At 38.1% G+C, this 26,229-nt stretch overlaps 4 protein-coding genes across 4 annotated transcripts in view; 2 read left to right on the top strand and 2 right to left on the bottom strand.

Moving 5' to 3' along the window:
* Window positions 1-26,229, bottom strand: part of LOC136236873 (protein mono-ADP-ribosyltransferase PARP14-like) — a 290,930-nt gene that overhangs the window by 29,578 nt on the left and 235,123 nt on the right. The gene's annotated exons all lie outside the window — the stretch shown is intronic.
* LOC136268720 (uncharacterized) lies at window positions 2,428-4,103 on the top strand. The gene is made up of 4 exons (XM_066064163.1): window positions 2,428-3,888; window positions 3,941-3,988; window positions 4,041-4,058; window positions 4,090-4,103. The coding sequence occupies exons 1-4, from the start codon at window positions 2,652-2,654 to the stop codon at window positions 4,101-4,103; spliced, it is 1,317 nt and encodes a 438-aa protein (XP_065920235.1). The 5' UTR covers window positions 2,428-2,651.
* On the top strand, window positions 4,069-7,715 carry LOC136237011 (uncharacterized). The gene is made up of 5 exons (XM_066027260.1): window positions 4,069-4,741; window positions 4,789-5,016; window positions 5,103-5,331; window positions 5,388-5,441; window positions 5,550-7,715. The coding sequence occupies exons 1-5, from the start codon at window positions 4,124-4,126 to the stop codon at window positions 5,672-5,674; spliced, it is 1,254 nt and encodes a 417-aa protein (XP_065883332.1). The 5' UTR covers window positions 4,069-4,123; the 3' UTR covers window positions 5,675-7,715.
* LOC136237009 (uncharacterized) lies at window positions 5,662-7,715 on the bottom strand. The gene is made up of 4 exons (XM_066027258.1): window positions 7,455-7,715; window positions 7,303-7,398; window positions 6,287-7,250; window positions 5,662-6,236 (listed from the first exon to the last, which is right to left on the bottom strand). The coding sequence occupies exons 1-4, from the start codon at window positions 7,523-7,525 to the stop codon at window positions 5,949-5,951; spliced, it is 1,419 nt and encodes a 472-aa protein (XP_065883330.1). The 5' UTR covers window positions 7,526-7,715; the 3' UTR covers window positions 5,662-5,948.

The raw sequence follows: 26,229 nt of genomic DNA, 5'->3' as shown, positions 1-26,229 counted from the left end.
GAGGTGCTTTTCGAACAGTTTTTGATTCGAAATGCTGTGTAACGGGTTGAACATAGTTGACAATGAAACGTAATGGATACTTCACTTTTCAGATGATAATTGGGGCGCACGGTGCCATTTCAGATGCGGTATGCATGGGTTCACCAGTCATAATAATATATTTACCAAAAAAGTTAACAAACAAGTACACAGAAAAATTTGGAATTTTCAACTAGAGTAAGGACCATAACACATTGATAAAAAGTACTGAAACAAGCTCGAGTAGTGCATGATATTAAATCACAGCAAAACAATAAGAAGTGTTATATCCCCACTGTGCTCAAGATACCATAATGGAAATGTACAGTAGGGATATAACACTTTTTATTGTTTTACTGTGATTTAATATCGTGCACTACTCCAGCTTGTTTCAGTACTTTTTATTGATGTGCTAAGGTCCCTACTCTAGTTGAAAATTCCAAATTTTTCTGTGTACTTGTATTATATATTGATTATGAATATGATAATTGGAAAGTCAGCACAATGCTGATTACATCCAATCAAAAAACAGTAAAAGGATTAGGAGAAGTAATTATATGTAACTGGTTAAAGTGTGTGCATTAATTGCAAAGTCTTGATGATCTCCGTTTGTTGTGAAGTCATCTTCCTAGCTTGCTGATGATGATGCTTTGTATGCTGAGGTGTCCTCCTATGAAGATTGTGTTAACTTGCAGAATGATTTGGCTTGTGTTTATGCCTGGTCTCTCTTGTGGCAATTGACCCTCACTCCAAGCAAATGTGAAGCTCTAAATATTACTAACAAACGCTCTCCTGTTTCATTTATTTTTACTATTTGATCTGTTCTGGTTGTCTGGAGAAGTATACTGAAGTATCTTGGTGTGATCACTCCTTCAAATTTGAAATGGTATGATCACTGTCAGCATATTGTGCGCAAGGTAACTCAATCTCTGAACTGATTGTGACGGACTATGTATGGGTGCACTGCCAGAGCTAAAGCAGCAGCCTATTTAACACTTGTGAGACCTTGTCTTGAGTATTGTTACATTGTGTAAACCCTCTACACTACTAAGAATATTAGCATCATAGAGTCATTGCAACGCAGAGCTGCAAGTAGACCTTTGGCTATCTAGATAAATAAAATGGAATTCGAAAACTGTGCTAACATATGGGGTTCTTGCAGATTCGGTCACATTTGGCAACTTCAAGTTTGTTTGTTCACTCTCTCAGAGTGTTGAATACATTGGTGTACAGGAAAGAATAACATATCAAAACTTGCTACTGGGAGTTGTAAAAATAAAATTTTACATAACATCAAGTTTTACTATTAGATCTTATGAATTAGATGGGATTATAGCTATTTGATGCCTGATGGTAAAAAGTTTTGTGTAATTTATTGTTGACTGTAATCTGGAAGTCTTTCTTTGAATTTGCAGGGTAGGCTAGGATAATTGATTAAACATTAATTATAGTGTTACAGAGCTATGGCCATCTATATCTTACTATGGTAAGACCTCAGATGGAGTATGCCATTGGCTATTTAGGACCCTTATTATACTACTGATATTAATAAACTCAGCACCAGATGAGCAGCTAGATGGTGATGCCTTGACATCTAGTGAACAGTCACTTTAGTTACGCCACAGAAAAAGGTATTAATTTTGATGTTGTATTCTTAGCAAAGTGATGTGAACATAACCATGTTTTGTCTAACACTGACAGGATATATATGAATGTTTATCCAGAATGCAATTGTTAACATAGGTGATCGAAATCTGCTACACCGAATCAGTACACATTTCATGATATTGAGTTAAGTTCTTACCCTACTTGAAATTTGGTCTAGGTCTTGATGAAGTGTGCTTGAGCTACATTCCTGTCAAAACCATGAACAAACAGCCAAAGTGTTAGTGCATAGAACTGTTAATGTGATAATGTGTGCATTTGTGGATCAAAGGCATCTATTTGTGACACTGGGGGTATATACAAAGTTCTGGCTTTGTACAGTGCAAGCCTTGGACGATGATAATAAAAACTCAGTCAATTATTTGTGTTTGTATTGCTCCAGTGGAAGTATCAATTCCAAATTCTTTGCTTGCTTTCCCCTGTATACAGGACTAGCACTGGTACCTGTGCTATGTGCAGGACCATTTCACATTCCACCTTAACCACAATAACATGAATCAATGCATTGGGAATTAAGCATTAAAGATCATGTCCCAAAATAGCATGCATGGTGATATCTTTTGCATGAACCTTATCCCACCATCATGCAAGCCTAATAGCTACATATGAACATGCGGGTTAACTAAACAACAGAATTGCATGTAAGCTAAATTATCAAGACATGTGCAAAATTATGTGGTATCATGCAGGCACACAGTGTTGGGAGTAACGCGTTACATAAGTAACGCCAAGAGTCCATAATAAAGAAGAGAGTGTCTAACTTCAATATGACCTATCAAAAATGACCCCGTTTAGTAGCTCCGTATGTTATAGTTTATTCACGCATATCGCAGACGTGTTAAATAAGCCTTATCGACACCTCACCTTCTAGCTCTTCAATACAGCCGCCTGAAGCCGCATTGAATCACGTGCGCTTTGCTGAATAGCATGGTTTTGATTGTGGGTTTCTCAAGTTGAAAGCGTGGCGTATGGAACATGGGGACACTCCTACTCGCTTGCAGTCTCGAAAGCGAATTTGTCGCCCGTCAAGGGAAGAGTCACTCCCAAAACGATCTTGCCACTCTTCGACTGAATCATCAACTGGTTGGTTATTTGACGAATGTGACCTGGCTTCAGACGATAGTTACTGTGAAGAATGGGACACAGCATTGATGGAAGGAAATCACAGTGAGCCGTTGGTGATGCCAATCGAGCCAGAGGCAATGTCATCATCAAGTTTTGTTGCTGCTTATAATGATCAGCTTCTGTTATCTAGAGCACTTGATGAATCATCTGTACCTAGGTCAACATCCCTACCTCCAGTGATTCCACCTGTAACTACTACGTGCATAGAGCAGAAAGAGTTTTTGCAAAGTATCATTGACAGCATAGCTGGTAAATTCCCAGAACTAGTGTTTACATTAAGATACAATGGCCTGGACAGCACCAACCCCGTGTTAGAAATATCACAGAGGGCGGTGTTTAATCACCCCCCACTTGGATTGACCCCTCGAGTGTGTGTTACCATTCAGAATAAGCACTACAAAGTTCATGTTATGATGAGACCATGGAGTGAAGGAGAGATAAAATCAATTAATGACGTAGAAGAACTTTGTGATTTATTTTGCAGGAGATCTCTGTACAAATTCTGTCCTGGAATTGATCCTGTGCATTATGAGAATCAGTACCACAAAACAATTCGATTTCATATCAAAAGTGTTCGGCAGTCAGAATTTCCATTTTCACGAGTAGATTCTGTGAATTGCAAACTCTGGTTTTTACCTGCATCAAACTGTAAGGTAGCAGAGAAAGATGCTAGTGAAATGAAATGTCCTCCTTGCAAACGTTTGGTCCATGACCTAAACCTCCAAAGAAAACGTACCCTGGAAGAAAGCCCAAGCAGAAGGATAAAAAGGCAATGTCCCTCTTCAAGAGCACGCCTGCAGTATATGTCACCTGCCAGCAAGCAAACACGTAAACGGTATGCTCAATATCAACGATCCAGTAACATTCGGAACTTACGAAGGCTAGAGGATAGTGAGGTTGTGCTCAGTGATGAACAGAATGTGGAGATGTGTGCAGTAATGGAAGCAACACAAGCTGAAGATTTGGATAAGCTGTACCAGGAAGGAGACCAGCATGGAGTAGGAAGTCTAATGAAGACATTGTGGTTGACAGATAAAGATCGCCAGCAAAAGCAGTTTTTCTCAGATCAGGAAAAGAATAGTAAGTGATATTTTTTTGTTTTGCATTACTTTTGTCTACTCTTTTCTTTCAGCTAACGGAGGTCGTGGGAACAGGTGGAACATGATTACTATCCGTATGGGTAAGTGAATTATTATACCGTATTATTGCTTTCACACTGTTTGTTCCTGTAGCCCTAGCTATTTATATTCGTAGCCCTGCAGCCTACAAAGCTCTGCAAAGTTTTGATATTTTAAAATTACCATCAAAATCCACCATGCAAGCATTCACTGGAGCTTTCATGCATGCTCCAGGAGCAAGTAACGTTTGCATCATTAAGCAAGTGGCCCAGTATGTTTTATTTAAAGAAGACTGTCGAAAGAATGGACGACAAGAGCCACAATCAGATGGAGCCTTGATATTTGATGAGGTCAAGGTGGCCTGTCAGTTAATGTGGAACTCCCGCAACCACCAACTAATGGGGTTGGCAATGACATCGAAGGACATGGCATCTTTGAGCGATGTTTACCGCATTCTAAAAGATCCTGAAGCCAGCCAAACATCTTATATTCTACAATTTATTTGGAGAGACCTTACCAGCAGCTATGACATAGTGGGTCCTTACTATACATCTGCTGCCTCAGTGGAAGCCACTTTTGTAGTGGCTTGTTTGTTTGAAACCATCAAGCTTTTTCAACATCATGGTCTGAAGACAAGTTTGTTGGTCTGTGATGGAGGATCTGCAAATATTGCTACAATTAAAGCAAGTCATTACTGCCATGGGGCGTATTCGATCAAAGAGGATGGGAATGACAGATATGAGGTAGAGCCATGGATGATTAACCCTTTTAATCCTCCAAACAAGATTTTCTGGTTGATTTGTCCATCACACCAGGTAACTGTAATATGATGGTTGTGTTAAGTAATTGCTCTATTTCATAGTTGAAGAATATGGTCAATGCACTGTTTTCATCCAAGGAAGGAGGGACGAAACAGTTTAGACGGGGAGACTCTACAGAGTTTGGATGGAAAGCAGTCACAGACTTGTATGAGAGAGAGCTGCTACGGGTACACAATGGTCAGGCAAGAATGGTACCAAGATTGAGGGAGGCTCATTGTTTACGTGACTCATGGACAAAACTGAATGTATTGCCAGCTAAAATTATGCAGGTAAATTTGAGGTTGTATTTAAAAATAGAAATGTTATGTGACTTATACAACCTTGTATTGTGTTTATGTACCACTTGTTTATACAGCAGGAGCAAGTCCTTGGTGAACTATTTTGGTACGTGAATCAGAATCCTCCACCAAACGATGCAGCAAAAGCACAGGAGACTTTTGCCTACCTAGAAGCTTGCAGTTTCATTTTTGAACAGGGATTATTGTCACACGATCAGATCAAAAGCTTAGATAGCAAGGTCCTTCAGAACATTACAAAGGGGTATGATTATTTTTCTGGATGGTTAACTTCTATCCTAAAGAAAGGTACTGCCATACTATGGTATTATATAGGTACTGAACCACATTGTACTTGTTATTAGATCCTCAATATCCTCATACATCATCTACCCAGCGGTCATTCCTCTCTTGGCAAAGTAAGTTTGTTTACCATAAACAATAACTGTACAAGTGTCAAGCTGTTTAGATTTAGCCGTATAATTATTTATATGACTGACAATCATTTGTATAATCTTGTTTAACAGCATGGGACCTACTACGAATCGATGTATATGGATTTCAAGCATTCTCCAAGTGGTTTCTATCAACGTATCCTACATATTTTATCTCCAATTCGCCTGTCAGGATCAGCTGTGGAAAGCTTGTTTAGCCAATACAAGTTTACTGCTGGTGGAAAATTGGACTCGGTGAATTATACTACTGCTCGAGCTGCTCACCTAATCAAGCAATGTGCTGCTACACATCACAGCGGTGTCAACTACAGGGATGAACAGCTAAGTCTAGTACAAATTCCTCTGGAGAAGAAGTCGTACAATAAAAAATCTGTGTAATTTTTTAATCACATTGTTTGTATTATAATGAATGAAAATTACTTCTTACAACAAAAAATCAGTGTAATTTTAAATCACATTGTTTGTTAAAAATCACTTCTTACTTCCTAGCTTAGTTTCTAATTTGGCATGATGAGCTAAAAGCGTAGGTCTTAAATTTATGTCAACTGTTGATGCCAAGCCTTTCTTTGTTGCCAGCTGTTGCTTTGTTGCTGACAAGAATTCTTGAATTCTTGTATTACAGATTTTCCTTGTAAATGTTTCAAATACATTCCTAATGGCATCTTCTGAATAGATCGTTATGTTTGGTGACTTTGAAGCCAGTATCTCTTTGAATGTATCGAAGAATTTTGTCTCTTCCTGAATTCTTTCATGTGTTATCTAGAAGGAAGACAGTTATTTAAATTGATCACAACAAAGAGTAAGCTAACCTTAATTAAATTGTCCCCTTCTTGGTGTAGCCAATCAGGATTCACAGTTTCTTTGACTGCAGTATCCACTTGTCTCAAAAATGGTATAAATGTAGGATCAGGGGAGTACATGTATCCTTGGTCACGGTACTTGAGGTAACTTGGCATACTGACTTTATCCTTGGAATTCATACAGTGCAAAATCGATATCTCCTGGGATAAAATATTCCTTTGATCATCTTTGCAATGCTTCATTTCTTTGTAATGAAGATGGAGCAAGTCTGATATAGCTGCACCACCAAAACGAAAATACACATCATCTCCATCAGCTACCTGTGTTGTACTTTTATTACTGGAACTTGTGGTACTGGAATTATTACTCTGAAAATGGTTAACATGACCCAGTAAGCAGTGGTACAATGCTGATGATATGGTCATCATCACAGGATTACTCACTGGGACAGGCACATCATTTTCTTCACAGAATCTTAGCCACATTGTTCGAGATTCGTCAATCTGATAACCAACTGGATCAGGTAGTCCAATTTCTAACATGGTGTGCTGGCTGGCTAATAAGAAGGCACTGCAGTACTTCTGCCACTGAAACTGGAAACGCAAAAAGGATTCAGGCCCCTTTTTACACTCTTTATACAGACCAACAAAACACAGTCGATGGCTCACGATTATATCCTTAAGGGGCTGCTCTGTATCATGGAGCTTGACAGTGATTTTCTTCAACTTTTCAGAAAATAGCTGTTCATCAAATTTGACATAAACCTCACTTAGAAGTACAGAAAGATCAACTGACTCTAAAGATGCCAGCATCTCATTTCTCTCTCTCTGGTTCATTACTTTCGACTTTTTTTTCTTTGGTGGTGGTAAGCAGCTTTCTGGTGTCTGTGACGGCTCTTTATTGGCTGGAACTGCTCGTTTTCCTCGGCCCTTTCCTTTCTTCTCTGCAGTTGGTTTGGAGCCATCTCGCGTTCTAGAAAAGCTATAGTATAATTACGCGTCAATGTTCAGACTTTAGTTACTACCTGTTCTCCTTAGTCATCCCTCGTTTCTGCCTTACAGTAGCTGCTTCTAGCTCAAGTTCCAGCGGACATTCACTCTCGGAATTTCGGCTTGCCACGCTACAAGAACGGGGCTTACGTTGAGAATTAAGCCTTATAACGCTTTAAAAACTTACCCCTTGTGAATCTTATCTTTACCTGCTGCTTTACTCCTGGTAGTTCTTTTCACACTTTCAGCAGTCGCCATGCCGCCTTGCTAGCTGTTAAAAGTATCGCACGTGACGGCGCAGATCGCTCAATTCATTAGGGCTCGCGCGTGGCAAATTAACGCTAATCAACAATTCTTTAAGGGAAGCCAATTCACCTTACTTTACTTAACGGGGTCATTTTTGATGGGTTATATTGAAGTTAGACACTCTCTTCTTTATTATGGACTCTTGGTAACGCGTTACATAATATTATTACTTTTGTGGCAACTAAGTAATATAACGAAATACACTATAAAAACAGGTAATCAAGTTACTTTACTTACAAATGTAATGCGTTACCTAAATAATATAGTTACTGTAACGAGTCTAATATTATGTAATATTATTCCTACAAGTAACGAAGTTACTAATCTCGTTAGTTATCCTCTGAATAATGCCTAGCCACAACGAAGTAACGAAGCCTACTGAATGAAGCTTATTCACCAGCTTCTTACTTATAACCAAGATTTGCACATTGTCCAACAACGCAATCATGTCACGTGATAAGGTGGTAGTTTCACACGTGACAGCTTAAGGCTGTGGACACAAAGTAATATAATATGTAATATTATTACAGTTACTTTATTTTATAGGTAACTGAAACTAAATAGTAACTGTAACTGTAACTAAATAGTTCAGTTGCAAGTAATATGTAATAATTATGTAACTAGTTACTTTTACAAAGTAACTTGCCAACACTGCAGGCACAGTAATAACATGGTCAACAACGAGTATTTAAAGTAGTACTATTTGTTAGTGCTGAGTGATGATATCAATAGTTCGATATTCGCGATCAAAAAATCATTATCGCGACATGATAATTACAGCTTACTATCACGATATTGCTGTAAGATTACTAGAAACTTTGTTACCAAGTTTATTTAATTAATTAATTACTTAATTAATTATCCCTTCGAGGACTGAATTAATTTTCAAGCATGGAGGAATGCATAACTTTGTGTTATAAGGAAGGCAGTAGTCTTCTGTAAAATGAAGACGGATTATTGTTTGGCATTGATTTAATGGTAATTTCATACACAACAATAATACCATAACACTTTTGTTCTACACAAAACAGTACTTGTGATATGAAGCGAAGAACAGGAGATGTCATCTCCACTGAACATCCACTTTGTTATTTCTTTATCGTGAATTCATGAGGTAGTCACTGGATCTTTTGTATACAAATCAAATTGCCATCACATGCTGAGTCTGGTGGTGTTTAGTTTGATGTGCTAGGATGAAGTACCATCGACATATGGCTGATCAAAGTAGCAGGTGTAGAGTAATGGCAGACGATAATGGAAAAGCCCCCTTTTTCTATGTGGCCTAGCAACAGAGATTCTCTTCAAACAAAGCAGTACTTGGTGTGATATTGTCAAGAATTTAATGGTTAGTATCATGGTGTTAGTAAATTCTTTCTGTCGTGTACTGATAAGTAGCTATAACGGCTTATACCAGCCCATGTACTTGCATCCAATATATTGGACTTTGGTCTTCGAAGGGTTAACTGTTTTATAACTCTTTAGGCTTCCTTGTTCACGAAATGTTTGGTTGCAAGGCTATAACAAACTGTGTATATTTATTGACCACCCATGCAATTAGTCAATCAGTGTAGAATCCCACTAAAAATGCTGTTTGAGAAGCTGGCTTAGCTGTTTTATAACTACTTGGCTAGCTTTATCATGGAAAACTTTGGCTGCAAGACTGTAACAAAAATTGTAGAAATATTGGCCATCCACGTAATTAATTACCTAATTGATGAGCTTACAAGAAAACCAAGCAAATAGTAATCTACGATGGTGTTAATTATGCTTAGCATGTTTATTTATGCATTGACTCAGAATACTTGGAACTTATCATTCAAAAGTGTAATGATCATGATATTATCATATTGTGAATAATGTCTATCGTGATAGTGAATTTTCTACTATTGCTCAGCACCAGTGGCGTAACTAGACTTGCACCGACACCAGGGCCTAGTAATTGCAATGTCGAAAAGATAATTATTTCTAGAGGCGCTTATTCCGATAACCTGTCAATTTGAAGCGATTTCACAATAACCAAAGGTAATATAGCTGTTTCGCTGCCAAAAATGTGTGCTGTCAAGGTCTCGATCGATTATTTGGTGAAGTTGTCTTTTTCTACTACTCTATTGCTAATTCCGTGGGCATGACTTGATTGCTGACACCCGGGCCTGGGCCCGGGTAGGCCCGGGTTTAGTTACGCCACTGCTCAGCACTTTTATATTATTTGCTGTAGCTATACTGCAAGCAAAGGGTTTGAGATCTAACTTAACACACAGGTGCACACTTCCTGGCTAATTGATTTTATAATTTTAGGCAATTAGTTAACATCAAGAGTTACAAAGAAAAGGCACGTACTTTAATAGAACACACGGGACAAACAAACATGTACCCAATTGGCCAGCCCATGCCTGCCCCATACCTATCAAATGTGCTGCTATAAAGAGTTCAACTACAAACAATTCAGCTACAGTTCAGTTATGTACCAAGTCACCATATTACTTATGTGACAATCATTCATTTTATTTAGTTTTAAATACATTACTTCTCTTGTTCAATAATTCCTGTAGTAAACAAGTTAAAGGAAACACCAAAGCCAGTTTTGTGGCTTGCAATACAAAAAGAAGCGATATCTAAACCAAAAAAGCCAAGCTGTATTGTAAAAAAAGAGTGTGGCATCTAAAAAGGCAAGGATGAAAAAAGTTGTGAAATCAAAAGTGGCAGCCAAGAAATGTCTGTGATGGTAGGTTAATGGCTAAATTTTAATAAGAACAATTCAGGTGAATTTTGTGCTGAATCCTTGGAAGAGGTAATGCAAATTCATCTGAATTGTCGTTAGTAGTAGGCAACACAAATTCACCTGAATTGTTGTTATTAAAATTTTTGGCCATCAATCTACCATCACAGGGATTGCTTGGCCGCCACTTGTGATTTCACATCGGTTTTCATCCTGGGCTGTACTCTTTTTTTACAGCTTGGCTGTTTTGTTTATTATCATCAACATCATTGCAGCCATTTCATGACTGGCACCTTTGATTTCACAACTTTTTTCACCCAGGTTTTTTGAAGGCCACACCCTATTTATACAGCTTGGTTGTTTTTGCATGCAAGTTTAACCCTTGTTAAACACAGCCAATATTATGACGTGCACTGGATAGAGCTGTAATCTATAACCCACACACATGCCCATTCACATGATCAAATTTGGCAGTAAAATTTAAGGAAGGAGGATGAAGTCTCCCCACCCTCTAACCCATGTTTGGGGTACTTAGGTGTGAGTGGGGGAGTATTATATTGGTAGATATGTTTAAGTTACAAATCTCTAAACACAAAACACAGATATATGAACACCTCTTTTACAGAGTTGTATGTGTGCATGGTTTACAGCTGTACATAAGTGTGGGTTATTTGTGTATGCATACAATAGTGCAGGTACAACATTGTACATGTATTATAAACCATTCAAAACAGCTAATAGCTGTAAAAAAGTGTGTGTTCAAGTAAAGCAGAGTTAACTACGACAAAAAGTAGTGATATACCATAGTGTGGCCATGTGTGAAGTATGCAAGTTGTGAATATTATCAGATAGTACAATTGTAAAAGTTTTAATGAAAACGAAGTGATTCTGCTAGTTTTTAAGTCCTGCAAGCGTCTTCATAAATGCCACTCAAATTTGATTCTCAACAAAGCAAAGTGTATAGATTCTCTGATAGCAATAAATAGTTTGAGTTTGGCGGCCTTTTTTTGTTCATAGCATTGCCGTATACAGGAAAGGCTCAAACTATTTATTGCTATCAGAGAATCTATACATTTTGCTTTGTTGAGAATCAAATTTGAGTGGAATTTATGAAGGACTTAAAACTAGCAGCATCACTTTGTTTTCATTAAAAGTTTTACAATTGTACTATCTGATTATATTCACAACTTGCATACTTCACACATGGCTGCACTATGGTATATCAGTACTTTTTTGTCGTAGTTAACTCTGCTTTACTTGGACATGCACTTTTTTTACAGCTATTAGCTGTTTTGGATGGAATTTCAAACCTTTTTGTTAGAATAGGCATATGCTCAATGTTGAAAACAGTAGCAGATCTAGGTGGATTTCCATGGTTTTGACAGAAACCCCTTTTAAATTTAGATTACAGTAACAGAATATTGCTGTAGACAATTTATAATACTGTAACACTGTTTTAAATATAACTGCAATTTTAGTGGCATGTAACTGCAGTCAACTAACATCCATTTAGCTTTTAAACCCTTAGCAACACTTTACTTTCATCTCGCACTGCATTAAAAATGATCACTGCAAGATACTCTAATAGAGCAGTCACAAAGCAGCTCTAATAAAGCAACCAAAGTTACAACTTGGTTACAACTTCTGCTTAGCATTGCATTGTATTGTTACAGGAAGTTAAGTTGCTAGCTACTTACGGACTTTACAATATAAAAACCCAGCACTTAGAGAGATACATACTAAGGTGACTGTTCTATTAGAGTGACAATTGACTGCTCTATTAGAGTGTCTCGATCTTCTAGACTAATTGAAGCAGAGGAGCCATGTCACTGCCCATACTACAGTATGAGCTCTTGTGAAGAATTGAAGAGTAGAGAAAATGGTGAGTAAATTCAGAGATAATAGACAATGAGGGGCACGTAATTATCTGTCTTAAATAAATGCCTTTAAAATTTATATTACTTATAAATAAGTGCACCAGAATATGCTGTGATCTTTCAGACATGTTCAGAGGATCTTTGACTGTTGCGAAGGTTGTTGTTTCGTGTTGCTGAGACTGAGGCACAATTGGTGAGTTGCCGTGCATGTATTTGTGTTGTAAAAATTAACCTGTGCCAAAAACAGCCCAGCTGTAAAAAAGGCGAGGCCAAGAATGCACAAGTATATGTTCATGGAGTAACCAAAAGACATGATATCAAAATCTGGCCAAGAAAGCATTTACAGTATAGGCACTTTTGTGCATTCATTTCTATATGCTTCACATTATCACATCCAGCTAGCTGTACATGTGTGCTTGCAATATAAACAATACTACTGAGATGATCAAAGATATTGCACTGCATTGTTACCAAAATTAATTTAACTAAAAATTTACAATTAGTTTCTACTTGGCCATCTTTTTATTAAGACACACGGTAGTGTCGTGTGGCCCAAGAAGCCGGCGCGCCACACCGTGAGTATATTTACAGGAAGAAAGTAAACGCAATTTTCACACCTTTGTAGCCTCCGTGATTCCTTATCCGATTGAAACCAAAGTTGTTACAGAGGTGCAGGCTAGGTAGAGGAATCCACATTCCAAATTTGAAGAAAATCACTCCAGCCATTTCCGAGATACGAGCGGCCAAAGTTTGGGTTTTTTTTCTTCGTTTTTTTCTTCTACTTCTTTTCGCACACTTTGCAAAATCCGCTATAAAACACGAATGCGTGCTCCAATCCGGCTGAAATTTGGCACACTTAAAGGGCTCATTAAGGTGAATCTCAGTACCAAGTTTGGTAGGATTCCGATGAACATTCACGGAGTTATGACCGATTATTTTCGTAAAATAAGGTCGAAGGTCTGTCACGCCCACAGGGTAAACCGCTTGAAGGAATGAGCTGAAATTTACTATGTAGATGGAGTAACTATCGTAGGAGTGCCTTTTTGTGGTTTGAAAGGAATCCAGTTAAAGGCCATCGAGATATGACACAAAACCCAACCTGTGTCACAATTACGCGATCGATTTTTATGAATTAAATAACTATAAGTTTTCACGCCTACCAGGCAAACCGCTTAGAGCAGTGAGCTGAAAATCGGTGTGTGGCTGGAATAATTATCATAGAAAGTCCTTGCAGTAGTACAGAAGAATCGGAGTACAAACCACTGAGTTATTATTCCAAAGCCAACTACGTGTAGCATATGCGAGATCGAGATACTCTAATAGAACAGTCACCCTAATAGAGTATTCAGCTTCGTTTATAACTTACTCCATTATAGAATTATATGACATTGTAAGTTATTCTGTAGGGAGGTCAGCTACAAACAGTTAATCTTATAGACAATTCAGCTACAAGCAGGTCACCCTGTAGAGAGTTCAGCTACAAATATGGTGCTGTAGAGATTCAGAACATTATAAGTCACACTGAAGAGAATTCAGCTATAAACAAGTCACCTTGTAGAGAGTTCAGCTACAACAAGTCTCTCTGTAGAGAATTCAGCTACAAACAGGTCACTGCGTAAAGGGTTCAGCTACAAAAAAAACTATCCAGTAGAGAGTTCATCTAGATCAGCTACAAACAAGTTATATACTTTATGCAATGTTCAGCTACAAGTAAGTCACTCTGTAGAGAGTGCAGCTACAAACAAGTCACTCTGTAGTACAAACAAGTCACCGTGTAGCTGGAGAGTTCAGTATCCAATCAAAAAAAAACACTCTGTAAAGAGTTCAGCTATACAAACACGTTATATCTCTATAGAGAAAGTTATAACTCTATAGAGAGATCAGCTAGAAACAATTAGTCATCCAGTAGAGAGATCAGCTACAAGACATCACCTTATAGAGAGTTTTGTTACAAAGAAACCACCATGTAGAGAGTTCTGCTGCAAACATATCACACTGTGGAGAGTGCAGCTATGAACAGATCACCCTGTAGAGAGTTCAGCTAGAAAAAGTCATCCTGTAGAGAGATCAGCTAGAAGGATCACCTTGTAGAGAGTTCAACTACAAACAAATCACCCTGCAGATAGTTCAGCTACAAACAAGTCACCCTATAGAGAGATCAGCTAGAAGAAGTTACCTTGTAGAGAGTTCAGCTACAAAGAAACCATCATATAAGGAGTTCAGCTACAAACAAATCACTCTGTAGAAAGTTCAGCTACGAACAGATCATCCTGTAGAGAGATCAGCTAGAAGAAATCACCTTGTAGAGAGTTCAGCTACAAAGAAACCACCATGTAGAGAGTTCAGCTGCAAACAAATCATCTGTAGAGAGTTCAGCCAGAAACAAGTTCACCCTGTAGAAAGATCAGCTAGAAACAAGTCACCCTGTAGAGAGAGCAGCTACAAAGAAACCATCCTGTAGAGAGTTCAATTACAAACAGATAACCCTATAGAGAGTTCAACTAGAAACAAGTCACCATGTAGAGAGATCAGCTAGAAACAAGTCATCCAGAGATCAGCTAGAAACAAGTCATCTTGTAGAGGGTTCAGCTACAATCAAGTTACACTATAGAGAGATCAGCTAGAAACAAATCATCTTGTAGAGAGTCCAGTTGCAAACAAATCACTCTGTAGAGAATTCAGCCACCTTGTAGAGAGTTCAGCTTGAACAAGTCACCTTGTAGAGAGTTCAGCTACAAAGAAATCACCCTGCAGATAGTTCAGCTGCAAACAAAATCACCCTGTAGAGAATTCAACTAGAAACAAATCATCCTGTAGAGAGTTCAGCTAGAAACAAATCACCCTGAAAAGAGTTCAGCCACAAACAATGAGAGTTTCAGCTACAGTTCAGTTATGTAAGAAGTCACCTTATTAACTACAGTATGTGATAATCATCATTCAATGTTAAATATACAAATATTTCATCAGACAAATACTGTAAATGCTTTCTTGGCCAGATTTTGATATCAAGTCTTTTGGTTACTCCATGAACATGTACTTGTGCATTCTTGGCCTCGCCTTTTTTACAGCTGGGCTGTTTTTGGCACAGGATATCACTACTTTTTGTTGAATAGAGAACATACAGTTAGGTATTAGGAGACACTGCATGCATGCATGCATAATAACAGCTTCAGAAACAGATTAGCTAGCTAAATTAGTAGTGAAAGCTTCCAAGTTCAATGTTTAGAAGTGCTACTAAAAGTGACTTGCTAAGAGAAAATTCATTCAAACTGAAAATAATGTCCAAATTCCCGCAAGGACTCACGTGATATCTTGCTTGATGTTTCACGTAAATAAGAACCGGAAAAGTCGAGGCTACAGTCTTAACTGTTCTCACTGAAGCAGTGGGTTGGCGATATAACTAGTCTAGCCGAAATCTGTGCATGACAAACGGAGCCGAATAAGCTGCGAGTTGTTGCTGAATGTATGCCTCGGAATGGACATGAAGCCTGACGGCACTGAATGCATCACACTACTGATTCTCGCAGCAAATTGCTGGGTAAGTCCGTGTATAGCTAAGTCATTGTAAACGGCTATATAACTATTTTAGATGGGAATCTCCCGTGCCATAGTAGTTTCCTGGGATTATATGCTATGCTTGTGTAGGCCAGAGCCTCGTAGCTGGCTTGTTCTAGCTGTGTGGGTCAGACCGCGAACAAGTTGAGCTGAACCTTGAGAAAACAGCTAAAAGAGGATATTTTCTCAACGTTTCAACCAACCAAGATGGTTGGTAATGACAACAAAGATGTCAAGAGCAGACAAGTGCTTCCACCAACAGTTCAGGAAAGATTAGTAGGCTATATACTTTTATGGCTTCCTATAATGTATTAAGGTGAAAACTGTGGCTATAAATAATGTGTCAGGCATTTGAATGATTAGCGGGTAAGTCAATACTACAAATGAGTTAATATTTTTGAGGGCTGAGCTCAATGCGTACATACAGTAGGCTGTAATTACTATGCATCGATTGATTGATGTGATAATAATATAAGCAGATCTGAGACAACCATGGACCCTACTATATAGTAACTGCACAGATAATATAGAGTTATGTATACTCTGATATAATTGTTAGTTTGCCAATGGTCAAAGCTAAATTAACCATTTTAGATAGCTTTTTGTGATGTTGAAGGTACTCCAGTTAGGGGCAGGCAATAAAAGATTATTTTTTCAAAACAGGAGAGGAACATGCTTAGGCCCGCAAGGTACATGCAGGCTTAATCTACTTATCCCAGTAGATGCACCATATTATATACAATGCACATATCAATGTATTGCCCTACTAACCCCCCCCCCCCCCCTTTGGGCATATATAGGGCTATAGTGGGCACAACTGAATGTTAAATGCCCCATGGTAGGACAAACCTATTGTGTCAAATCCCCACCATTGGCTCCAGTTGCAACATGGGAGATTTGACATAGCGTAGAAAAAATACTTGGGTGCTTAATGAATGATTGTCAAATGCCCCATAGTGAAGCAGCAGTTTCATGTCAATTCGCCTTGTAAAGCCCCACTTACAGGCTTTACATCCAAGGGGGATGGTGGGGTAACACATTGGTAGGTGCATAACAGGGGCGGATCTAGGATTTTTTGAAAGGGGGGGCTAAGCTGGACAGGGACATAGGTAACTAGCCAATATTAGAAGATAACAAACCTTCTCACAAGGCCCTAGTGGTAAGATTCATGTAGTATCCATGGTCAAATTAGTTATTTGGAATACAATGACTACATTGGTGTGCGAAGTATGCCAGCCTAGGGGAGTCTGGGGGCATGCCCCCAGGAAATGTTTGAAAATAAAGCCCTCTAAAGGTGAATCTGAGAGTGTTTTTAGCAGTGTTGGGCAAGTTACTTTGTAAAAGTAACTAGTTACATATTACATATTACTTGCAACAGAACTATTTAGTTACAGTTACATATTACCCATAAAATAAAGTAACTGTAATAATATTACATATTATATTACTTTGTGTCCACAGCCTTAAGCTGTCACGTGTGAAACTACCACCTTATCACGTGACATGATTGCGTTGTTGGACAATGTGCAAATCTTGGTTATAAGTATAAGAAGCTAGTGAATAAGCTTCATTCAGTAGGCCTCGTTACTTCGTTGTGGTTAGGCGTTACTCAGAGGATTACTAATGAGATTAGTAACTTCGTTACTTTTAGTAATAATATTATGTCATATTAGACTCGTTACAGTAATTATATTACTTAGGTAACGCGTTACGTTTGTAAGTAAAGTATCTTGCGTTATATTACCTGCTTTCATAGTGTATTTCGTTATATTACTTTGTTACACAAAAGTAATACAGGTTTTTGCAATTGAATTCGTCGCCTTTGCAATTGAATTCGTCCCGTTTGCAATTGAATTCGTCCCGTTTGCAATTGAATTAGTCGGTTTTGCAATAGAATTCGTCGCGTTTGCATTACAATTCGTCATAAACAAAACGGCTCCAAGAAACCAACCCGTTCATTAACAGATGAACTATTTATGCCTTGGAGAGTTACACTTGAGACACTAGAAGGTAATTGAAGCTGGTAGTACGCGAAGTTGATAGCTGTCTGACAAGTTAATTAGCTTGCTCGCGAGTGACCACACCCATCGCGAATTATTATTATTATTATTAATACTTTACAGAACTGTACAGATCAATAAACAAAATTAAACAATATTTAAGAGCTTATAACAATTAAATTACAGAACTGAAGGTCTACCAGTGTCTTGCACTGGTAGCCATAATTAATTACTTACAAATTACAATAAGCTATATAACTACAAATAATAATTACAAGGGGTAGCTATAAAGAGTACAAGTTAAAGAATAAAATAGTTTGTAGGAGCTGGAATGTTTAAACATTTGGAACAGGGGCAACGGAAATAAAAAGTACATAGGTTATTACTGTCAAAATTGTTAACAAAATGATTCCAAAAATAATTCTTGAGTTTGAATTTGATAGTTAGGAGGGTTTGGGATAAGTCAATTAATGGTAAGCTGTTCCACAATCTGGGTATACGGTAGAAGTAGGAATTCATTACACTGTTTTTAGATGCTATCATGTGTCTAAGTTTGTAACCTGCTGATCTTGTGGGTCCAGAGATAAATTCTACAAAGTTTAATATGTTGAACTTTTCAGATGGAAATTTTACTGATTTTATAAAAAACATGATGTCAGCTAAATCGTAAATATACATCAGTGGAAGAATGGCGCAGTAGAGTTTGGAATGTCGTTGGAGAGGCTGTAGAGGAAGAATTATTGCCTTATAAAGAGTTGTTTACTACTGTTGTACTTGAACAAGTTCTTGTAGCAGCTGCTACATCATGTTTTCGCGTTTGCTCCAGCTGCCATTCTTGTTATGGACGAATTTAACTGCAAAAGCGACGAATTCAATTGCAAAAGCGACGAATTCAATTGCAAACGGGACGAATTCAATTGCAAACGGGACGAATTCAATTGCAAACGGGACGAATTCAATTGCAAAAGCGACGAACTCAATTGCAAACGGGACGAATTCAATTGCAAAGTCGCCGAATTCAATTGCAAAAACCTGTAATATTACGTAACGCATTACTCCCAACACTGGTTTTTAGCAGTTTTTCGGTGGAGGATAATGGAATTTCAGTTTATCGAAATACTTTTACTTTTCCATTAAATCAAGACTGATTGCAATATGCATTGAGTAGCTATCATGCATGCATGATAATCTTTTCATTTGTAGCTACCAAGCATTTAGATATAGCTAGCTATATACCATAATGCATCAGCTCCTCTTCAATAACCTCAACTGTCTATCTTACTGATAAAAATAATGTTGTTGGATCCCACTGGAAGGTTGGAGTATAGATTATTTCACACATCATGAAGTTGAAAGAATTGTGGAAAATGCTTACCCCAGCCTCAACATCAACAAATCCAAGGCAGATTCTCTTCTTTTTTTTATGTAACACTAGACTATCATCTTCTAAAGACCATCTGGGATTCATCAACATTGGGTGACTATGACTACAAACTACACAAGTTTGACTGTGATGATTTTACAGTCTGCATGAAGGATGCTGTTTCTAAATACTCCCATGATCAAACAAAGCTAGACAATAGGGGAAGTCTTTGTGTGGAAGAAACATGTATAGCTAAACAGAGGCAGAAACATGTATAGCTAAGTAGTAGTGGTGTTGAACGTCACAATTATTAGTATGCATGCTCCTTAGCCTAGTGACACTTAGTTAGCCTTAACACCAATAAAGTGTACTCAAAAGCAGAATGCAGTAAAGGGTACTATATAGTAGCTATTAGCTAGTCCACTGACAATCCTTAGCAAAGTGCAACTATATTTGCATTTATGGGGTTTCTGAATTTGCTGTTGTGATAGTCAACTTTATATTTCTAGATCTGCCGGGTTATGAAGATTGATCTATAGCTAACTATGAATACCAGCATCATAACCCACAGCATGGGGTCATATCAGAAGGTAACTGATAGAGAGTTTATATTCATAGACAAAAGTGCTATATATAGCTGCCTTATAAACTTGTAAAATACCAAGACTACAGTTTGCTAAATGGCTGAGTTGGTAACTACATATTATACTGAAGCTGATAACTCTAACCAATTAAACCAACTAACAGTTTCAATCATATAATAAATTCATTTTAAAAATAAAAACCACACTAATCACCTCTTATAGCCATAGTGGAAAACACTGCTAATTATCTGAATAAAACAAAACCCACAATTACAACTCTTGTAACTAAAGATGCAACCCACAATTGAAATCTTTTCTTGAAGAACTCTTGAGGAAAAGGAAGTTATACTCTCCTGGAACAGAGTTGAACAATAGGTATAGTTACATAGACATTATTTGTGTTGGTAGTGATGCATAGTTGATAAATTAAGTCTGCTTTTGATACACATAGAAGATTTAGGGTTTTATTGGCCAAGTACTAACTTAGAAAGGAAGGGGTCTATAGCCCCCTTAGCCCCCCACCCCTAAATCCGCCCCTGCATAATAAGTTTGCATCATAAACCTTGTGTTAAAAGTTAGTCTGTCTTGCTTTTTTCATGCTTATAGCAGCTAATGTGCTTATTCCCAAACAATCAGGACTGGAAAAACTACAAAATTAATTGTCTTCTACTTTTATCTATCAACTATCCAATCACTGCTAGTTTATTAAAATTTCCTTTGCTGTTGTGTAACTTGTTTTATGCTATAACCATTAGTCCCTCCTAGTTTATATGTCTCCTAGCAACAAAAATTGTTATGTCAACAATGTAGGTGAGAACCACAAAACAAGTCAAGTAATACATTCCAAAATTGGTCATCAGCTGCTGCAGTATGCTGAATGCATCTTGGGAATGACTATGTTGGATGCTCACTTTAACAATAATCATAATAGTAGAATTAAGTGTTTGTTGACATGCTAGTCTGACTATATGATTACATGTTTTTAGTTAGCTGTGCCTTACCATACTGTATCCCTTTCTGTATATGCAGGGTGGATACTGATGTTGTGACTGTTGGCGGGTGAGTTTATGGTCAATGGACAAATCACGCAAATGGTGAAGAAAAAGTAATATGTGGTACCAAGACTCCACTACTATATTATGAACTCTTGGTGGTACTTCATAGCCAAACACTAGTGTATCTGTATTCTTGTGCTATTGTAGTCATTTTTTAATTTTTGGGATCATCATAATGTAAATGTTTACTATTACAGTATATTCATGCTATCATTAAAGAGTTCGAAGTTGCTATTGTTACGGCAGACGGAAATATTTTGTCAGTGCTATTGTTCCGGCAGTCCACTAGATTTCTCACTATCAAGCACACTAGTTGTATGCTATGCCCCGAGTATTCGACTTTAGGGCACACGTCTAGTAGGTTGCCCCGAGTATTCGACTTTATAGGGAATGCGTCTAGTAGGTTGCCCCGAGCATTCAACTTTAGGGAATGCGTCTAGTAGGTTGCCCCAAGTGTTCAACTTTAGGGGACGTGAAAAGTAGTTCTAGTGTTAGGGTTAGGGTCGGGTTTAGCTTTAGTTTCTTCTTCACCTTCAATATCTATTATGTAGAAGTTACTCCACTTGGAGACATATAAGGTAGAAACTAAGGGAGTTGGGTAGCTGGGAGCCACGTAGCACAATGGGTAGGACTCTGGGCTCAAGCACTGGAGGTCCCGGGTTTGATTCCTGCTCAAGGCATTTTTTTTTCGTTTGAGGACCTTTTTTGTCTAAGTTTTATTTTTATTCACGTGACTGCCGGAACAATAGCAACAGCCTAAAGAGTTTCTATAATTGTGGGTTAAGTGCTGAAAGGTGATGCACTGATGCTGGCTTTTTAAGTGAACACTGAAGTTTCACAGACACTGAAGGGCTATGTACGGCCCTGCATGGACCGGAGTCACGCTATAACGAGTCAGTGGAGGCATACTGTGGCAAATTTAAAACAAATCAGTGACTGGACTCACAATTAAACCAAGAGTTGACAGCACAATGTCTATCAAATCAGCCAGCTCGCTATGGCTAATGACCTTGCCCACTTTCACACTGTTTGGGTTTGGGAATTGAGGTGGGCGCCTCACACCTCGACGTCATGGTGGCAAATTTGAATCTTCAAAGAGCACAAAAGCAATCTCATAAACTAATGAACAACTTTTAGTGAAATTAAATGTACAGATACATTGTGTGAAAAGCCCCTGATAGCTGCAGCCTTTTTACAATACGACTTCATGGGTTGAAAGAAAATCGCTCCAATGGGATGCGATGACGAAGAAAATGAAAAAAGAACGATGCACATTTGAATAAAATAATTTAATTAATGCATTGTAAATGGGTGGGCGATGGAACAAACTGCTCCAACAATTCGCCTGACGTTTCGTGTGGTAGTTACTCATTATAGAAAGGTTACATGCTCCTGGTTTCGAGGCGGAATCTTTTAGTAAGGCTGAGATTTCGCCATGCGGATTTTAAAAGATTGTGTAATCGATCCATCATGTAAAATGACTCACAGTAGTGGTCGCGTGTTTATTATTATTGTGGGCGCGCACTTTGCGCTTCTTGGCCTCGCGACTCACTACCATGAGTCTTGATTGTAAAATGTAAGCACAGTTTATTTAATTAGTGCATACCATTACAGCATGTATTTTGTACTATCATGACAGTATAAATCCAGGGTGACACTGAAGTATCCCAGTGTTATCTTGATAATCCTTCACTAGTACAGTGAAAACATGTCATTGTAGGAACAAAATTTCTTCTGACCTTAGGCCAGGCAAACTTGGTTATTTATTTATTTATTATTAGGACACCTGGTCCTACAGCCTGCTCAAAGACTTTAGCTACTTAAGATGTGTTTGAAAAGTTGGAGAAAGGAGAAAAAATCCATGACTGGACCTAGGTAGCCTCGAACCTGCAGCCATCCGATTTATGCTCGAACGCTTACAGGAGTCTACCAGGTGGTCAGGATGTTTTCTCCTTGTTATTTTCATGTAATTATATCCATAGGAATTCTAGAGAGTAACTCATTATCTCTAAGTACCCCAAGTAGAACCAAAAGGACACTAATTTATTTATTAATGCTTTACAGCACAAGTGCTGAAGGTCTGTAGGACACCTGGTCCTACAGCCTGCTCAAAGACTTTAGCTACTTAAGATGTGTTTGAAAAGTTGGAGAAAGGAGAAAAAATCCATGACTGGACCTAGGTAGCCTCGAACCCGCAGCCATCCGATTTATGCTCGGTTACCTGTTTCTCATCCATAAAAATTTGGAACTATATGTGAGCAGGAGGTAATTTTTCATTATTCATTGTTAAAGAATCAAGCCGTCCATTACTATAAAGGCTAGCTAAGAAGTAGCATCTACGGTTTCTGAGGTGCAAGTGACATTTGCTGTGCTGTAAAATGATAGCAAACCTTCTTAGCATCAAAATACGTGTACACGTGATTGATAATAGCAATAATGAAATTAGATGCGGTGGGGTAGAAAGGGATGGAGGCAGGAATGAGAAACGATTAATCAAGTTTACCTGACCTTATTAACCCTTAAACCCGCAAACAACTTTTGGGGAATGTGTGTTTACACAACATGGGCATGCATGTCAACACTAGGTGGGGTAACTTAATTCTTATAGCCTACAACTATACATTGGTTAAAAGTCTGTTCACTGGGCTACTTTGGAGAAGGTTAAATGAACACTTTATCTACAGTGGCATACTTGTTCTGAAGCAATGAACAACAGTGAGTTGCATTGTGTTCCAAAATTCTTGCCAAGTGTTTAATTTAGATTGTGGGTTTAGTCATGTAAGTCATATATGGTCTGATAGAAATTTATACAAAGTCAGTTTGACCTCATTATACAGGTTTTTCACTGTATTTATAGCCGTACTTAAAGGATATATGAAGCCCAGAAGATTTAACCATGCAATATTTATATAGTGCAACATTGCCTTACTTGGAACACCACTAATCCACAGGCCAATTGGTAAGAAGCATCTGCTATGCAGCTGTTCTTGTATTATTAACTGGCTATAGAGAGGAATTTAGTGATGGATTTTTATTGTGTGGCAGTGTGTGTGACTGGCAGCAAGAGGGCAAGCGTTGCTAACCAACCTGATAGTAAATGCTAAAAAATGTTGATCCACGTAAGCTATGTAATCACAGATGGAACATTTCAAGTTGGTTGCAATGGCTGGCAGCCCAAAGGGTAAGAATTTTCTTCGATGCTTATAAGCTCCCTATGAAGCAAATGATGATGTCATTATCCATAGGATATCTGGAAAGATGATATCCGTTTCAGCTCTACTGTATAGTAGCCACGGCATAAGACAAAAAGTAACACCATTCACTTCCAGCATTCCAGTGGTTTAGTGGTGACCATACATCAACATTGTCTGAGGGTTTTCAGACTACAAAAGCCGTGGAATGCCTTCAACACATGAAATGCCAAATATCTAATGCCCTAAGTCTTACACAGTGGAAACTGCCTTGGTGGCCACTTGTATAGAAGTTGCCTCACTAAGAAGGCCAACTTTTAAATTCTCCCATGAGACATCTACGTGTATGGTTAAATCAGTGCCTTACTAAAGCAGCTACGTGCTTATCAAGTCAAGAAATTTTGGCCCAAAAGTAACTATTTTAAACAGGTTCCACAGTACCTACTTAGCTGATTTACTACTTGACTTACTCCTAGCTATTGATCATTGCTTATCTGTGTTTGGAGAAGCACCATGAACATGCCATCATATGAGACCTGCTACCATGGTAGAATCTGCTGGACCAAATTGGAGAAGTAGAGACATTGTTTTCACAGCAGTTATATCACAGACAGTTGTACAATTCTTACATTATTATTGTGTACCTTAAAACTGTTGGGTATTCATGTGTCCTGTGTATGTTATAACTGCATGTGTATATGTACATGCTTGTACCCATATCATTTGTGTGGGGTTGCCTTTACATGCAGGCTATAAATGATCTGAATCATAGATTGTAACAGTTCTAAATACTTGGTGTATGATGGCATAGTTTTTTGCACACTTGTTTTATGGCTACAAGCATGCACTGATTATCTACACTTACCATTCACACACAGCCCATTTCAATAACCAGTGCCCACAGTTGTGCTCTGTGTCATTCTTTAAATTCTTCAAGCTGTACTCTTAGCGAGCACATTATGTGGGGGTGACTAAATTCAAATTTCAAACTAGCCATTCTCGAACGATCTCAACGGCATAGACACTTCTTTTATGGCTACATGCACTGATTAACTACACTTACTATTCACAGCCCATTTCAATAACTGGTGACCACAGATGCGATCTGTGTCATCTTTAAATTCTTAAGCCGCACTCTTAGAGAGCAAATTAAGTGGGACGACTAAATTCAAATTTCAAACTAGCCATTCTCAAAAACATATGTAGCAATCTTAACAAAACCTTTAGAACAGTTTAAAAGACACACTGTCCTACATGCCAAACGAGTATTGTGGAAAACAACAATATGGGTTTTGTATTTGGCCTCTAGGTTGACTGAGGATGACTGAAACTTCGTTTGGTGCTGAAATTACGACTGTAGGGTAATGATGTATGGCAAAATTGATTATGTGAATCTTGAGGCGATTGAGAGAATATGGAAGCGATAGCAGGGCTATCAATTTTCAGAATGCATAAAGGAATGCAAGGGATACACCTAACCTCATGCGATAAATAATAAAAAATATGAAACCTCCCCTTTGATGTCGGCAATCTTGATCTTGAAACAGTCGACATGGATTTACTTCACTGTTTGTGTGGTAGTTACTAGTGACATGATGAGTTTAATTCTAGAGTTTCAGACGGATATCGTAAATGATGGGTGAGTTACAGGCAGGCCAAATTTGACAACATTCGTTCCTGTGAAATCTTCACATGTAGTGGTCGCATCATTTATTGTCTGTGGCACGCATTTCTGCTTTATTGGCTGCGTGATTTACTACCGTGAGTCTCGATATGACCATGGTAATATTGTATATGCATGAATGTATTCATTATAATGGCATATGTGTGTAATCATTGTGATGCTGGTTATGCACCCAGATATGTAAAATATTGTAAGCAGATGTATGTAACCATTTATACATAAGTAACAAATAAGCATGATAGAAATAGTGCAGGTTGTGTATACATATGGTGACTCATCAACGTTACAACTAATATTTGGGATTGCAGGCTATCTATATCAAGCAGGTGGTTGAAATCTGTGAGTAGTAAAAATGTGATACTAGGTTGCTGGTGTATGGTTAAAAATTGATGAATGAAAGTTTCAGGATTTCACTAGACTCAACAGCTATAGGTTCCCCTGCATGCACAATCAGTGACCTCTACTACTCTCAATTGCTTTATGATATCCTGTATGGCCCATGTTATGCATGTACGTACCATATGATTCTAGTCCATCCATTTAGCTATAAAGTGGGGAGTAATAATGGTAAGAAATGCCATCTACAGTCTCATCCGGGAATCATACTACCAAAGTATCAAACTAGCTTTTT

The sequence above is a fragment of the Dysidea avara genome, chromosome 10, assembly GCF_963678975.1.
Source record: "Dysidea avara chromosome 10, odDysAvar1.4, whole genome shotgun sequence".
NCBI classification, from domain to species: domain Eukaryota; kingdom Metazoa; phylum Porifera; class Demospongiae; order Dictyoceratida; family Dysideidae; genus Dysidea; species Dysidea avara.
This window is presented reverse-complemented; position numbering and strand designations above follow the sequence as displayed.